This window comes from Chiloscyllium punctatum, chromosome 49, assembly GCF_047496795.1.
Source record: "Chiloscyllium punctatum isolate Juve2018m chromosome 49, sChiPun1.3, whole genome shotgun sequence".
NCBI lineage: Eukaryota > Metazoa > Chordata > Chondrichthyes > Orectolobiformes > Hemiscylliidae > Chiloscyllium > Chiloscyllium punctatum.
Genome location: NC_092787.1, coordinates 37,064,309 through 37,077,874, shown reverse-complemented (window position 1 = coordinate 37,077,874; position 13,566 = coordinate 37,064,309). Strand labels below are relative to the sequence as shown.

Below are 13,566 nucleotides of genomic sequence, written 5' to 3'. Positions count from 1 at the left end.
CTTTATGCAGAGTTGTGAATGTTTGGAACACTTTGCCAGTTGTAGTGGTTGAAGCAGAGTCATTAGGGATACTTAAGTACCTGCTGTATATGCACATGGACAGCAGTGAATTGAGGGGTGCGTAGGTAAGGTTATTTTATTTTACATTAGGATTAATCCTCGGCACAACATCATTGGCCGAAGGGCCTGTTCTGTGCTGTACTGTTCTATGTTCTATGACTGTGACTAGTGGAGTCCACTGGGATCAGAGCTGGGACCTCTGCTGTTCATGGTCTACATAAATGATTTGGAGGAAAATGTAGCTGACCTAATTAGTAAATTCGTGGATGAGAAAAGATTGGCGGAGTTCACAGAGTCCTACAGCACAGAGACAGGCTCTTTGGCCCAAACTGGTTCATGCCGACCAAAATGTCCATCCATGCTAAAAATCTACAGCTAGTATGGAGCATTGTCAGAGGATACACCAAGATATCAATCATAGAACATAGAAAAATACAGCACAGTACAGGCCCTTTGGCCCTCGATGTTGCGCCGATCCAAGCCCACCTAACCTACACTCGCCCACTATCCTCCATATGCCTATCCAATGTCCGTTTAAATGCCCATAAAGAGGGAGAGTCCACCACTGCTACTGGCAGGGCATTCCATGAACTCACGACTCGCTGAGTAAAGAATCTACCCCTAACATCTGTCCTATACCTACCACCCCTTAATTTAAAGCTATGCCCCCTCGTAATAGCTGACTCCATACGTGGAAAATGGTTCTCATGGTCAACCCTATCTAAACCCCTAATCATCTTGTACACCTCTATCAAGTCACCCCTAAACCTTCTTTTCTCCAATGAAAACAGCCCCAAGTGCCTCAGTCTTTCCTCATAGGATCTTCCTACCATACCAGGCAATATCCTGGTAAACCTCCTCTGCACCCATTCCAGTGCCTCCACTTCCTTCCTATAGTATGCCGACCAAAATTGCACACAATATTCCAGATGCGGCCGCACCAGAGTCTTATACAACTGCAACATGACCTCAGGAATCCGGAACTTAATTCCTCTACCAATAAAAGCCAGTACGCATATGCCTTCTTCACAGCACTATTAACCTGGGTGGCAACTTTCAGAGATCTGTGTACATGGACACCAAGATCCCTCTGCTCATCCACATTACCAAGTATCCGACCATTAGCCCAGTACCCCATCTTCTTGTTACTCTTACCAAAGTGAATCACTTCACACTTACCTACATTGAACTCCATTTGCCACCTTTCTGCCCAGCTCTGCAGCTTATCTATATCCCGCTGTAACCTGCCACATCCTTCCTCACTGTCAACAACTCCACCAACTTTCGTATCATCCGCAAACTTGCTCACCCAACCTTCTAGCCCCTCCTCCAGGTCATTTATAAAACTGACAAACAGCAATGGTCCCAAAACAGATCCTTGCGGAACACCGCTAGTAACTGCACTCCAAGATGAACCTTTACCATCAACTACTACCTTCTGTCTTCTTCCAACCAGCCAATTCCCAATCCAAACCTCCAACTCACCCTCAATGCCATACCTCCGTATTTTTTGCAGTAGCCTACCATGGGGTACCTTATCAAACGCCTTACTAAAATCCATATAAACCACATCTACCGCTTTCCCCTCGTCCACCTCCTTAGTCACCTTCTCAAAGAATTCAATAAGGTTTGTGAGGCACGACCTGCCCTTCACAAAGTCATGCTGACTATCCTTGATCACATTATTCCTATCCAGATGTTCATAAATCCTATCCCTTACAATTCTCTCTAAGACTTTGCCCACAACAGAAGTGAGACTCACCGGCCTATAGTTACTAGGGTTATCCCTACTCCCCTTCTTGAACAAGGGAACCACATTTGCTCTCCCCCAGTCCTCTGGCACTATTCCTGTAGACAACAAGGACATAAAAATCAAGGCCAATAGCTCTGCAATCTCCTCGCTTGCTTCCCAGAGAATCCTAGGATAAATGCCATCAGGCCCAGGGGACTTATCTATTTTCACCCTTTCCAGAATGTCCAACACCTCTTCCCTACATACCTCAACGCCATCCATTCTAATTAATTGTGACTCAATATTCACATCGGCAACAATGCCCTGTTCCTGAGTGAATACTGACGAAAAGTATTCATTCAGTGTCTCCCCAATCTCTTCAGCCTCCACACGCAACTTCCCACTACTATCCTTGTCTAGACCTATTCCTACCTTTGTCATTCTTTTATTCCTGACATACCTATAGAAAGCCTTTGGGTTTTCCCTAATCCTACCAACTAAGGACTTTTCATGTCCCCTCCTTGCTGCTCTTAGCTCTCTCTTCAGATCCTTCCTGGCTACCTTATAACTCTCAATCGCCCCAATTGAACCTTCACGCCTCATCTTTACACAGGCCGCCCTCTTCCCTTTAACAAGGGATTCCAATTCCTTATTAAACCACTGCTCCCTCACACGACCCTTTACTCCCTGCCTGACAGTTACATACTTATCAAGAACACTCAATAGTTGCTCCTTGAACAAGCTCCACATATCGATTGCGCCCTTCCCTTGAAGCTTATTTTTCCAAGCCACGCATCCTAAGTCATCCTCACCGCATCATAATTTCCCTGCCCCCAGCTATAACTCTTGCCCTGCAGTGCACACTTATCCCTCTCCATCACTAGAGTAAAAGTCAGCGAATTGTGGTCACTGTCCCCAAAGTGCTCACCTACCTCCAATTCTAACACCTGGCCTGGTTCATTACCCAGAACCAAATCCAGTATGGCCTCACCTCTTGTTGGCCAGTCTACAAACCCTCCTGTACACATTGGACAAACACCGACCCATCTAACGTACTCTAGCTATAGCTTTCCCAGCCAATATCTGGAAAGTTAAAGTCCCCCATAACAACCACCCTATTACTTTCACTCTTCTCCTGAATCATCCTCACAATCCTTTCTTCTACGTCTCTCGGACTATTAGGAGGCATGTAGAAAACTCCTAACAGGGTGACCTCACCTTTCCTATTCCTAACCTCAGCCCAAACTACCTCAGATGGCGAGTCTTCATCCATCGTCCTTTCCACCGCTGTAATACTATCTTTGACAAGCAATACCACACCTCCACCTCTTTTACCCCCACCTCTGACCCTACTAAAACATTTAAACCCTGGAACCTGCAACAGCCGATCCTGTCCCTGTTCTACCCATGTCTCTGTAATAGCCACAACATCGAAATCCAACAATCAGTTGGTGGCATGGGCAGAAAATTGGCAGATGGAGTTTAATCTGGATAACTGTGAAGTGATGTATTTTGGAAGGTCAAGTACAGTTAGAAATTATACAGTGAATGGCAAAAGCCTTAGGAGTATTGATATGCAGTGGGATCTGGGTGTGCAGGTCTACAAATCACTGAAGGTGGCAGCGCAGGTAGAAATGGTAGTTTAAAGAAAAGCTTATGGCATACATACTGTCATTGGAAGGGGCTTTGAGTACAGGATAGATATGTTAAGCTGCAGCTTTATAGAACTTTAGTTAGGCCACACTTGGAATATTGCCTACAGTTCTGATCGCCACACTATCAGAAGGATGTGGATGCTTTGGAGAGAGTACAGAAAATGTATACCAGGATGTTGGTATGGGTAATTGTAGCAATGAAGAAAGGTTGGCTAGACTGAGTTTGTTTTCACTGGAACGCAGGAGGTTACAGGGCGATCTAATAGTAGTTCATAAGATTGTGAATGACATGGATAGAGTGGAAACTATGATGCTTTTTTCCAAGGTGGAGGGGTTAATTACTAGGGGACACAGGTTCACGGTGTGAGGGGAGAAGTTTAAGAGAGATGTACGAGGCATGTTTTTAACAGAGAGGGTGGTGATTGCCTGGAATGCATTGCCAGAGGAGATGATGGAAGTATTCAAAAAACAGCTGGATGAATACATGAATAGGAAGGGAATAGAGGGATAGGGATCCTGTAAGTAATAAAGGTTTTGGTATTTCAGGGCCAAAATGTGGCGGTACATGCTTGGAGGGGCGAAGGGTGTCTTCCTGTGCTGCATTGTTCTTTCTTTGTTCTTTGAAGTGCCATATATTCAAGGCTGTGTGCTTAGTGCGGGAAAGTGGAACGAGTATAGAGTGTATTTTTGGCATTACCGACTCAATGGGTAGAAGGGCCCGTTCTGTACTGCATGATTCTATGACTCTTGTATGAACGGTTGAATCAGTGGACTCCATCTGAACAGTCTTGCATTTTGAGTTTTAAACTTTCCAATGAGAAATATTTCTCAGAAACAGGAAATTCTAGAACTCTGTGTATGCAGTCTTTTACTCCAAATAAAAGCAACATTAATACAGGACAGTAACACTTTGTTTTTTTACATTCTCTCATGGCATATAGCCCTCACTGGCTGGTCAAAATTTGTTGCTGGTCCATAGTTGTCCTTGAGATAATACTGGTGAGCTGTCTTCTTGAACTGTTGCTGTCATAGATCCACAATGCTGTTAAGAGGGCAGTTCCAGGATTGTAACCTAGCATTAGTTATATATCTCTAAGCGAGGATGATGAGTGGTTTGGAGGGGAGCTTGCAGTGATGGTGTTCCCATTGCATCTACTGCCCTTGTCCTTCTTGGGTGAAGTAGTTGTGGGTTTCAAAGATCCTTTCTAAGGATCTTTGGTGACTTTCTGCAATGTATCTTGTTGATAGTACAGCTGCTCCTGAATGTCTAGGAGTGGGAGTGGATGTTTGCAGATGTGATGCCAATCAAGTGAGCTGCTTTTTCCTGGAAAGTGTCAAGCTTATTGAGTATTGTTGGAACTGCACTCATCCAAACAAGTGGGGTGTATTCCATCACACTCCTGCGGGGTGCCTTGTAGATAGTAGACAGGCTTTGGGGAGTCAGGAGGTGAGTTACTTGCCAGTTTTCCTAGCCTCTGACCTGCTCTTGAAGCCACTGTATTTTAATGACGGCACGGTGTATTTTGTGGGCGGCACGGTGGCACAGTGGTTAGCACTGCTGTCTCACAGAGCCAGAGACCCGGGTTCAATTCCCGCCTCAGGCGACTGATTGTGTGGAGTTTGCACGTTCTCCCCGTGTCTGCGTGGGTTTCCTCCGCGTGCTCCGGTTTCCTCCCACAGTCCAAAGATGTGCAGGTCAGGTGAATTGGCCATGCTAAATTGCCCGTAGTGTTAGGTAAGGGGTAGATGTAGGGGTATGGGTGGGTTGCGCTTCGGGGGGGCGGTGTGGACTTGTTGGGCCGAAGGGCCTGTTTCCACATTGTAAGTAATCTAATCTAATCTAATGGCAAATCCAATTGACTTTCTGGTCAATGGTAGCCCCCAGAATAATGATAGCGGGGGAATTCAGTGATGATAACAGCATTAAATGTGATGGTTTGATTGTTATTGAGGATGTTAAAATGCCTGGCATTTGTGTGAATGTGAATGTAGAACAGTACAGTGCAGGAGCAGGCCATTTGGCCCACCATTTCTGTGCCAACCACTAAATTATTCTAAAACAATCCAATCTGCTGCATGAGGTCTGTATCCCTCTTCTCTGCCTGTTATGTCTGTCTAAGTGCCTCTTCAACTTTGCTATTGTATCAGCTTCTACCTCCTCCCCAGTGGCACATTTTGGACACCTACTATCCGCTGTGTAAAGTCAAACAAAAAACCATCTTGCACATCTCCTTTTAAACTTTCGATTCTCACCTTAAACTATGCCTCCTAGTATTTGACATTTCCACCTTGGGAAAGAGACTTTGACTATTTACCCTCTCATTATTTTATATAACTCCATCAGGTTGCCTTCAATCTCTGATGCTCTCGTGAAACAGTCCAAGTTTTTCCAACCTCTTCTTACAGCTAATACACTCCAATCCAGGCAATATCCTGGTCAATCTCTTCTGCACCCTATCCATCCTTCCTATAGCGAGGGAACCAAAACTGTGCGCAGTACTCCAAATGTAGCCTGACCAAAGACTTATGTAGTTGCAATATGACTTGCCAACTTTTATACTCAATGCCCTGAATGATGAAGGCAAGCATGCTGTATGCCTTCTTTACCACGTTATCCACTTGTGTTGCTACTTTCAGGAAGCTATAGACTTGGACCCCAAGATCCCTCTGTATATCAATGCTCTGAAACATCTGGCCATTTATACTTGCTATGAAGGTGTAAGGAGTACTGTACCTTTAAGAGAGTTGAATGTCTTAGCAAGCACACACAGTGCTGGAGAATTTACAATAGAACATTTGGTACATGGTTTGCTATGAGACAAAAACAAATTCAAATTCGGCCAATCAGTTTAAGTTATGCCACACGGTAATAAACTCCAAGTTTGATTTTGGTATTTTGACAACATTAAAGCCAACATAACGATCTAATGCTTTGGGATATAAGACCGGGAAAAATTGAACAATTGGGGGAGAACTGCCAAGCCGCCAACATATGCAGACTTCCCCCAGAATAGCTCTCTTAAAGGTACCTTTATCTGTTGATGACCTGTGAAACAGAAACACTAAGAAGAAGAAAAGAAGACAGAAGAAGATACAAAGCGAAGGTTTGACAGCTAGCTGGTTTTGAAATTTGAATTTTTTAGTAAATCTTAATCGTGGGGTCTATTAGACCGGTATTATAGAGGGGAAAATAAAAGTTAGGTTAGAGAAAGGAGTTGTAAATAGTTGTTAGTTAATTATTCTCGGTTAGACTTTTTTAAAAATAAAGTTGTCAATTTTTACTTTAAGTAGTGACCTTTGGGATAGTTATTGGCCTCTCAAATGTTAGCAGCTTACAGCACCGGTTAAAACTTGTCTGTATTGCTGGTTTAAATGTGTGTGTGTGTGTGTGTGTGTGTCTCGGGGGGAGAGTGGCTACCTCGTGTCGTAACACAGTATACCTTCCTCTTGCATTTGACCTCCCAAAATGCATCATCTTATACTCATGAACTGCATCTGTCATTTCTCCACCCAAATTTCCAGCTGATCTATATCCTGCAATCTTTAATATCCTTCCTCATTACCTACAACTCCACTATTTTTTGTGTCATCTACAAATGTAATAATCAGACCACTGACATTTTATTACAAATAACAGAGATCCCAGTGCTGAACCTTATTGATCTCCAATATCCAGTCAAAAAAACACCCATCCAAAACTATCCTTTGTCTTCTATTACCAAGCCAATTTCATGTCTGACTTGTTAACTCACCATGGCTTCCAAGCAATTTGAACTTCTGGACCAGCCTGCCATGATCAACCTTGTCAAATGCTTAAGTAAAGCCCATGTAGACAACATCCACTGCCTTATCATGATCAATCATCTTTATTGTTTCCCCAAAAACTCAGTCACATTTTTGAGACAAGACATCCCCTGCATAAAGCCATGCTGACTATCCCAAATAAGTCCATTCTTCTCTATGTGCATGTAAATCATGCCCGTTAAAATCTAAGTTTCCTACCACTGATGTAAGGCTCACCTACCTATAACTTTCTGGATTATTCCTGTTGCCATTCTTATGTAAAGGAACAGCATTGGCAATTCTCCAGTCTTCAGGGACTTGGCCTGTGACTAAACAGAATGCAGATATCTCTGTCAATGCCCCAGCAATCCATGCCTCACTCAGTATCCTGGCATTGATCCCATCAGGTGCTGGGGACTTATCTAATTTAATGCTTTTCAAGACACCTAACACCACCTCCTTCTTAATATCAATATCTTAGTATCAACAAACCCCTCTCTATACTTACCAACATCCATGTCTTCTCCTTGGTGAATACTTATGCAAAATACTTATTAAGAACCTCACACACTCCCTGCTTAATACTGTTGTAACTAGTCTTCCTCCAATTTAGTACCTTCACATGAGGACCAGTCTTATCCCTTTCTATAACTATCGTAAACCTAACGGGATTATGATCACAGCTCTTCTACTGCAACTGTGATCACTTGACCAGGCTAATTCCCTGGTACAGCATCTAGTACAGCCCCTTCCCCAGTTGGGCTATCCACATATTGTTTCAAGAATCCTCTTGGATGTATTCGACCAGTTCTGCCCCATCTAAACGCCTGGGCACCCCAATGAATATTGGGGAAATCACCCACTACCACAACTCTATAATTTTCATATCTTTCCATGATTGCATACATACCTGTTTCTCTAGTTCCTGCTGGTTACTGGGACGCTGATAGTATAACCGCATCACAGTGGTTGCACCTTTTTTATTTCTAAGTCTTAGTCATATTGTCATGCTGGATATTCCTTCAAGATGGCCTCTCTTACTACGGCTGTGACATTCTCCTTTATCAGTAATACAACTCCTCCATCCCTTTTACATCCCTCTCTATCATGCCTGAAACATCTAAATTCTGGAATGTTGAACTGCCAGTCTGCCCTTCTCTTAATGATATTTCTGCAATGGTTGCCACGTCGTAGTTCCATGGACAAATCCAGGTTCTAAGCTCATCTGTTATAGTCCTTGCAGTACAATAAATACACTTCAGACTGTAGTCCTGCCATGTTCATTAACCTGGCGCTACATCTTACAGTCATAGAGATATGGAAACAGGCCTTTCGGTCACACTTGCCCATGCTGCCTGGTTTTCACATTTTGAACTAGTTTCATTAGCCTCCATTTGGTCCATATCCCTTCATACCTATCCCATCCACGTACCTGTCTAAATGTACTACTAGATGACAAAATTGTACTTGCTTCAACTACCACCTCTGGCAGCTCGTTCCAGACAATCATCACCTTCTGTGTGAATAAATTGCCCCTCTGGCTCTTTTTGTATCTCTTCCTTCTCACCTTTAAACCAATACCCTGTAGGTTTAGACTCCCCTACTGTTGGATTATCTACACCTCTCATGATTTTATAGACCACTATAAGGTCACCCCTCAGCCTCCTGCACACCAGGGAAAACAAAATCCCAGGCTATCCAACCTCTTCTTATAACTCAAACTTCTTCCTACTAGACTGAATTGATTCAGCCTCTCTCTTCTCCTTAAGCATTCCATATGCTGACTATAGGCTTAGGGTGAGAAGGGAAAGATTTAAAAGGGACCTGAGGGGCAATGTTTTCACGCAAAGGGTGGTGTGTGTATGGAATGAGCTGTCATAAGGAGTGGTGGAGGCTGGTACAATTACAACATTTAAAAGACATTTGGATGTGTATATGAATAGAAAGAGTTTAGAGGGATATGGGCAAAGTGGTGGCAAATGGGATTAGATTAATTTAGGATATTTGGTCAACATGGATAAGTCGGACTGAAGGGTCTGTTTTCGTGCTGTATATCTCTATGACTGTTTAAGACATGATTTGTCTTTCAAAGTGCAGATGTGACGTTTAGTGGTCAGTCAGTAAACGGAGCCCACTGACTTACAGTAATTGATGAACGAAGTGGGGAGCGGAGATGGAGATGAGTGAGATTTTTTTTCACAAACTGAATTTTATGATGGGGAGTGCATTAGAAGGCAATTGAAGCAAATACAACAGTAATTTTCAAAAGGAATTTGGATTACTTAAAGGAAAAGCATTTTCATGGCAATGAGAGGAATGGGTTTAATTGGATAATTGCTCACAACTGTCACACACAGAGTCATAGAACCATAAGTGTCATACAGAATAGAAACTTGGACCCTTCGGTCTAACTTGTCCGCACAGATCAGATATCCCAATATAAACTTGTCCCATTTGTCCCTATTTCATGTATCCATCCAAATGCCTTTTAAATGTAATTGTACCAGCCTCTACCACTTCCTCGGGCAGCTCATTCCATATACACACAACAGGTTGAGCTGAATGGCTGTCCCTGTTCTATTTACTAGTACATAATTCTGAAAAAGTTCACCATGTTGTCATCACCAGTTCTTTACTGGCACGGAAGTCAATACCACCCCTGTCACTAGTTCAACTAAATGCAGCGACTGAATGTTTTAAGGTGCGCCCTCAGTTTAGGTAGAAATTCTGAGGGTATGAATCATTATTGTGCAATATTGTCCCAATGCGAGTTAATTCTTGTTCTTGCTTTCATTCCCCAGGTTCTGTACAACTTGGCTGCAGTGTACAGCAGACTGGGCCAGTGGCTGGAGGCTCGGCAAACCCTGGAAGATGCTTTGCAATTGGGGACCAAAGGCACAATCACTAAACTTGACGGAGCATTGAACATGGTAAAAGTAAGTTGTTAAAAATTCTCATGGACTTCCAGAGATGAGCTGTGGTAGTGACATTTTGTGAATGCCTCCTTTGTGTGCTCTGTGACAGGGAGCTGCTATTGTACAATTGCTAGACGATTGGTGACTGCTCAAAGTTTACATTAATTGCAGCAGAGCTTCGCGTTTGAGCTATATGAAACACTCAGCAATTGCAGTTCGTCGTATTTCTCCACAAACTTGAACCTAACTGTTGAAAGGAGCTTTTCAAAAGCCCGTTACTGAATAATAATTCTGATCTGCAGAAATGTAGAAAATTTATGGAATGAAAAGAGACCATTTGATCCATTGTGTCTGCACTGGCTGAAAAAGAGCCAAATCCACTTTGCAGCTATCGGTCTGTAGCTCATTTTGCCCTTCCAGGTTTTGGCAAGTCAAGTACATATCCAGGTATTTTAAATAGATGTGGTTTTTATCTCTATCCCTTTCCAGTTTCAGACCCCATCTCTCTTGACATGAATAATGCTTTCCTACCTGTCTTTAAACCTTCAACTAATATCATTAAATCTTCTCTTTATGTTATGTTTTTAACCTCTCTCAGTTCTCACGAAAGGCTGTCCACCAAAAACATTATCCCTGTTTCTGTCTCTTCTCTGTCTCTTTTCTAATCTGTGGAGCATCTCCAGCTTCAGAGCTGAGCTAGTGTATCTCTTACTTGGTATAACCTAATAGTATTCCCTGTGAACTGAAAGGCAGACAATCCATTTAGTCACCAAGACTGAGAGGACCCACCTTCAGGCATTGACACCTTCTCATACCCAGCCTGTCAGAAAAATGCAACCCAAATCTCTTGGATTATGTAAGCAATTGAATATATAAGCAATAAGCTGCTGCCAAGGCAAAGTGGGGAGAAAGCACTAAATGGGGGTCCGTTCAGTTATCAGACCCTCCTGTGGCCTCAATTGCATGTAATTATGGTCTTGTTCAAGTAAGAGATGCCTTTGATTTGTTTGCATAGAGTCAAACTCAGAGATTTGTTTGTTTCCTGATATATTACTGTACAGAACCTAACTGAATTTGTAGCTATGCATGTGTATGAGATAAGAGCCCATTGTTCAAAGTTACACCGTCATTTGTAGCATTAAAAGTAGGTCCCTCTTTAACAGTGCTGTTTGATCCTTAGTGTAATGTGTGACCTTTCTTAGCACCTTACTTTTATTGGTTCACTCATGCTGGTGATGTTGTAAGGATGTCTCTGAGCTCAGGAAATCTGTGCAGGAACATTCTGAGACAAGGCCATAGACCAGGTGCTGGAATGTGGGATTAGATGGGCAGCTGGTTTGTTTGTGATGGATTAAATGGCCTCTCTCAGTCTTATAACAGTTTTTTTGGTCCATCCTAGATCAACAAGTCCAGGGTGCTGCAAGGTAACTCAAAAAAAAGGAGGATGCATTGGTAGTCATCTTCCAAATTTCTGCAGATTGGAAGGTTACAAATGTAACCCTACTGTTTAAGAAAAGAATGAGGAAGAAACTGGGAGCTACACACTTGTTAGCCTGACCTCACTGGTAGGGACATGTTAACTGGACACCGAAAAGTTGTCACAAGTGATCTCTGCTGGGGTCAGTACTGGAGCCTCAACTCCTTACAATTTAGATAAATGATTTGAGTGAAGGAACCAAAGATACTGCTAAATTTGCTGATAACACAAAAGTAGGTAGGAAAGTGAGTTGCGATAAGGACATAAGGGGTATCCATAAAGATTTATATATAAGTTAAGTGGGCAAAGATCTGGCAAATAGGGTATAATATAGAAAAGTGTGAAATTGTCTATTTTGGCAGACAGAATTAAAAAAGCATATTTTCTTGATGACGAGACTTTGCAGAAGCTTAAGATGTAGAGAGGTAGAAATATAGAGAGTTGGAGGAGGAGTAGGCCATTCTGATCTGTGAGCCTGCTCTGTCATTCAATTTCATCAAGACTGATCATCCAACTCAGTATCTTGCTCCCATTTTCTCCCCATACCTTTTGATCCCTTCAGCCCATTCTTGAAAACCATTCAAAATTTTGGCCTCAACAGCTTTCTATGACAGAGAATTCAACAAGCTCTGTGTGTAAAGCAATTTCTCTTGATCCTCGTCCTAAGTGGCCTACCTCTTATCCTTAAAGTGTGATCTCTAGTTCTAGATTCCCCAGTCATCAATATCATTCATCCTGCATTCCTCCTGTCTAGTTCTTTTAGAGTTTTATATGCTTCTATGAGATCCCTCCTCTTCTAAAGTGCAGTGAATATAGTCCAAACCAATTCAGTATCTCATCGAACATCAATCCTGCCAGCCCAGGAATGAGTCTGGTAAACTTGTGTTGAATTCCCACCACAGCCAGGACATTCTTCCTCATATAAGAAGACTAGTAGACCAGGTGTGGTCTCACCAAGACCCTGTACAGTTGCAGCAAGGTATCCTTGCAGTTGTGCTTGAATCATCTCACTATGAAGGCCTACATACCATTTGCTCATTTTGCCTGCTGCATCAAAACATGCTTACATTCAGAAGAACACCCAGGTCTCATCTCACCTCTCCCTTTCCCAATTTATCACTATTCAGAAAATAACCTGCTTTCCTGTTTTTGCCAGCAAATTGGATACCCTTATGTCTATCCACATCTGCCATGTATTTGCCAACTCCTGTTTTTCCAAATCACATAGCGTCCTCCTCACAGCTCACTCTTCCACCCAGCTTTGTGTCGTCTGCAAACCTGGATGTTTAGTCCCTCATATAAACTATTAATATACAGTAGCGCCTCGACATACAAATGACCCCGTTCATGAACAAATCGGTTTACGAACAGGATTGTACGTAAAATTTTGCTTCAATGTATGTATGAAATTCAAGGTACGAACGCAAAAAGCCTGTGTGCGATCATGTGGTTTCATTGTTCTGCTTTGCTACACGCGCTTTGAACGCAAAAGCTCTCGGGCCCCGTGTGATCTCATTCAGTTTGTCTTTGGCGCGTGTGCTGTGAACAGCGTTCGTTGCTACATCCAAGCATTCTTACGCTATCCGAACAATGGGAAAAATTGATTCAGTTCGCAAACTTTTCGGATCGCGAACCGGGTCCTGGAACGGATTAAGTTCGTAAGTTGAGGCGCTACTGTATATTGTGAATAGTGGGGTCAAAGCAAGCACTGTTCCATTCAATACCCCATTGGTTAGGGGATGCCACTCAGAAAAAGCCCCTACTCTTTGTTTCCTATCAGTTCTCTGTTCATGTCAATACACCACCTTTGTGTTTTACTTTCTAATCTCTCACACGGATCTTCATCAAATGCCTTCTGAACGTCTAAGTGAGCCCCATTCAGAGGGTGTCCTAGTGTATGAATGACAGAAGGTTAGTACACAGGTACAGCAAACAATCAGGAAA

General features: G+C 42.8%; 1 protein-coding gene across 1 annotated transcript in view; it reads left to right on the top strand.

Moving 5' to 3' along the window:
* Window positions 1–13,566, top strand: part of LOC140469282 (neutrophil cytosol factor 2-like) — an 82,318-nt gene that overhangs the window by 11,226 nt on the left and 57,526 nt on the right. The window contains exon 4 of the mRNA XM_072565625.1: window positions 10,032–10,166. Coding sequence (XP_072421726.1) covers window positions 10,032–10,166 — 135 coding nt within the window. The remainder of the gene's footprint in view (window positions 1–10,031; window positions 10,167–13,566) is intronic.